General features: G+C 41.4%; 1 protein-coding gene across 1 annotated transcript; it reads right to left on the bottom strand.

The window, feature by feature from the left end:
- Positions 1–3,320: 3,320 nt before the first annotated feature.
- C17H9orf116 (chromosome 17 C9orf116 homolog) lies at positions 3,321–3,910 on the bottom strand (the record flags this gene model as incomplete). The annotated part of the gene is made up of 2 exons (XM_026860654.1): positions 3,321–3,593; positions 3,803–3,910. Coding segments are annotated over 2 exons (294 nt in total), but the record flags the coding sequence as incomplete, so codon positions are not given.
- Between the last annotated feature and the right edge of the window lie 3 nt (positions 3,911–3,913).

Genomic DNA, 3,913 nt, shown 5'->3' with positions numbered 1-3,913 from the left:
TGATTTTTCTAGAGTTTGTCCTATGAGAATTGCTGACTTGAGGAGGAGCAAGCACCCACAGGGGCTGGAACTCGAAAGAGTGTCAACAAACATCTCGAGAACTGGAATTCCATGAGAAGGATGCCGTGACTCTGCTGGCACTATCGTCATTCTGGGAGCAGTTCTCAGCAGTCATTCAAAAAAGACAAGTCTGGTGTCTTGGAGAAGTAAGGAATCACTCTTACACATTACAGATTAAAGGTTGTAGAAGGATTATACTGAGTGAGAATAAATTCATGAGCAAGAGTCCCACGCGTGTAGTACCAGGTTTGGGACTGCAGTACAAGTCTCTCGAGGGTGCATGTTGATAGATTCCGTACCAAAAGCGTATTTTTTTTCCCCTACTGATACTGATCATAACAGGCAGCCAACCCTAGAGTAAGCACAGACTGTACAACCTTCCTGGCCCTCTTCAGCACACCAGTGGTAGCTCTGGTGAGTGCCCAAAACAAGCTCTTTTCCACTATTTTAACCCTCCTGAGATTAATTTGATCCTTTATCTACTGCAGTAGATAACATGCATGGAACCACAAACTCAGGTCTCCTCAAGCACGTAAAGAAGGGTTTTTTTATTTAAAAAAAGAATGATGGTTTATACTTTTAAAAAACACACAATGGTTTTATTTTTCAGAATAAAATAAGAGAACTTGCTCATTTAGATGTTATTTAACTACGCAGTATATTTTATTCTGGCTCCCGGTAAGTGACAGCATTCCGACTGCAATACCAGAGTTCTTGGGAAAATCTGTGCTTGCCCAGGTCTTTGAAAATAAGGATATTGTTTTATTTTTATCCCAGTGACTGTTCTGTGCTTCAGGAAGGGCAGTCTTCAAGGATCCTCAGGGGATCACAAGGACTACCTTAATCTTTTATAAACAGTCCTTTGCTGCTATTTTAGGAAGATGTGTTTTGACATGTAGCTGCTTTAAACGAGGAACACACCATCTCTGCCACCACCTCTTTTATTAATGTATCTGCTTTTTAATTTTTCAAACCTGTAAGAACTGCAGTTTGTCTTGGTTTGTTCGTACAGCCTCACATAATTTTATCTGCAAATGTGAAAGTCTTGCTTTCAAAATAGAGTAGAAAGAGACTGGTTTGGGTAGGTTCTCTGCAAGAAGACTTGACATCTTTGGGATATTTTGAATTTGTATGGCATCTGAGGATAGAGTCTGTACGAGGGTGACATAAGGTAAACTGCCTGCAAAACTGTTCAAAGGAACTGGTTTCGGTTCAAGAATAAAACAAAAAAAGGAAGAAATTAAGGCAAGGAAGAAAAGAGGTGGGTGTTTTTTAGATGAAGTATGAAAACAGGTGGAAAATATGTGACAAAACCCACTAAATGTATATTTTTAAGATGCAATCTTATCCCTAAATTATTCCACCTGCAGAAAAAAAAAAATGTGGATAAAAATATATGTAAAATTGTCACAAGTGTTTATATTAATTCTGCACTTTTGTATATTTTTCATTTCAGGAGAAGAAAGGGATGTTATGAGAAGCTCAAGGTATTGTCTAGAGTGTAACAGAAGAATAGCAATGAATGATGGAGGGTCGCTTATTTATTTTCATACGTTAAATATTCTTAAAGTGAACTTGGGCCCATTCCTGCTTAGTATATTTACTTGTTCCAATGTATCTGCTGTGTTTTCAGCAAATGCGACTTTCGCCAGCTACTCTTCTGTTTGAGATAACCAAAGGCATTGCTGTGAAAACTGGATTTCTTTGGTAGATGTGACTGAAATCTTGCTGGTGGGGCCAGGAACATGTAGCTACGCTGGGTGTTTAAAAAAAGCACAAGTACAGGCCTGATGCATAGTTCAGTTTTGGACTTCAGGCTTTAGTGACATTATTAAGTCAACAGAATCCCTCTGCCTCACCAGTATGTTTAAATAGATCATCATCATGCAGCCTGTGTAGTTTATAAGACTATATAAAAATGACACAAATAGAGAATATTTCTAACATTTGAAGAATAATATTTGCAGGGGTACTCAGACATCCTATGACACTCATTTTTAAATTTTTTTAGAAATAGTTAGAACAGTATTATGCTCATTTTTAATATATACTATCACTACCTGTAAGGTAGGGCCATTTCTCACCCATAACCAGGCAGACTGGTTTCTCTTCAAAACTAATTTTTGAGCCAAATGTGCCAAGGTGCTCCTTTTAGTGCAGTTACTGTCTAAATGGTGCCGTTTCACTGGCTTGGTAACTGCAGTTGTTCCAATAAAACTGAAAATATTTTTTTTATTGTCTTTATTTGAATAATTTCTTAAAACAGTAGCTTTGAGAGGTAAGAAAGATGAATGTGCTTGCTACAGGAAATCCAAAGTCTTAATGAATACCTCTGGAAAACAAGCAGTTTGGTTATTCATTAAACAGTACAGAAACAGTTTAAAGATCTTAATTTTTAATGATTGTGGTCCATGAGCTGAGTTTAAAGGATCATTAGTAACAGAGAGAAGGTTAAGGGAATACATACATATGTAATGTATATTGTTGTAGTATTTGTAACTATATGCTGCCTATAAATTAAGTAAAATGGTGCATGAGCTATTTAACTGACATTTAATCCCATTAAATCTTTATAAATTGTTATTCCTAGTCACATTCATTCTGTAAATTAATGATTTTCATCTAGTAGCAAAGTCACTGTGTTTTTCCCAACAAATTACTGAGCTCGGTTTTGATAACAAAGAGATTTAAACTGCTTTTCTCCCAAAGCTAAATGTGTGACCTTAACTAGTAGGAGTCCTGTTAAACTGTTGTATGGTTGGGGGTTTTGGGGGGTTATTTTTAGAAATGCACCACTTCCTTTAACCTGCTAATTTTGTAGCCATTCATCCCATTGAAACAGCAAGTCTCACATTCCCAAACTGAAAGATTTTTATTTTTTTTTCTCTGTTCAGGAGAAAAATTCTCATTAAATCCTGACTTAGGTAGTTAATAGTGTGAAGCACGTGTGTTAATATGCTGCTGCTTGTTGTGCCACATGAACTATTTTCCTGACAGCCTGCAGTTTTACCCTCCTCGGTGGTATCAACTGTGCCACCCCAAGTCTGCGTTCGGGAGGGGTGACGAAGCCGAGGGCTCTAACAGGAGTGCCCTGTCCCAGCCTGATGACACAGGGCACGACGGAAATAATTATTCCTGGTGAAATAGCTGCTAAACGAGGTTACAGGCTACACTGTGACAGCGTTGTGCCTCCTGTCATGCATCCAGATGAGGTTTAGCAAGAGATTTAGGATAAGGTCAGTGCTGTTTGCTTGCTCATGGGGTTTTAGGCAGGTTTTTTGGATTTTATTTAGGCAGCCAGCAGTAAACTGAAGGAGGTTGATGCTGTCATCACCACTGCTGCAGGTCTAACAGTGCGACGGGGCGCTGGGGTTGTAGCTGGGATGGAAGTTGAGGTGGTCCGAGCTGGTGATGAAGTTGCCCGGGCCGGTGACGTGGCTCTTCTCCAGGGAGGTGTTGAGCCCGTTATTTCTGTACATGCCACACTGTCCCAGAGTGCTGGAAAACGCGTGCGAGGTGACGTGGAAGGAGGTCTGCGAGGGTGAGAAAAGGGGAGAAAAACTTTTTAAATGGCAGCACCAATAGCTCCTGCCACACGCGGGAGTTGGGGTGCCGCTCCTAAGGGCACTTCACCTGCTTTGGGGAGCTGGCTGCCAGGGGATGGGGCAGAGGCCAAAACGGTGGGGTCCTGCCTCTGACACCCCCGGGGGAGCCTCGGTCACCCCGCACCCCTCCTACCTACCGGCACCTCGTGCACCGTGGGGGCTTTGCTGCCGTACACCTGGTTCGTGGTCCGGTACCGGGGGGGACGCTCCGGCTTCCTGCGGGGGGCGAGAGCAGAGAAAGGGGGAGC

The sequence above is a fragment of the Athene cunicularia genome (assembly GCF_003259725.1).
Source record: "Athene cunicularia isolate RWA chromosome 17 unlocalized genomic scaffold, athCun1 chr17_part1, whole genome shotgun sequence".
NCBI classification, from domain to species: Eukaryota; Metazoa; Chordata; class Aves; order Strigiformes; family Strigidae; genus Athene; species Athene cunicularia.
This window is presented reverse-complemented; position numbering and strand designations above follow the sequence as displayed.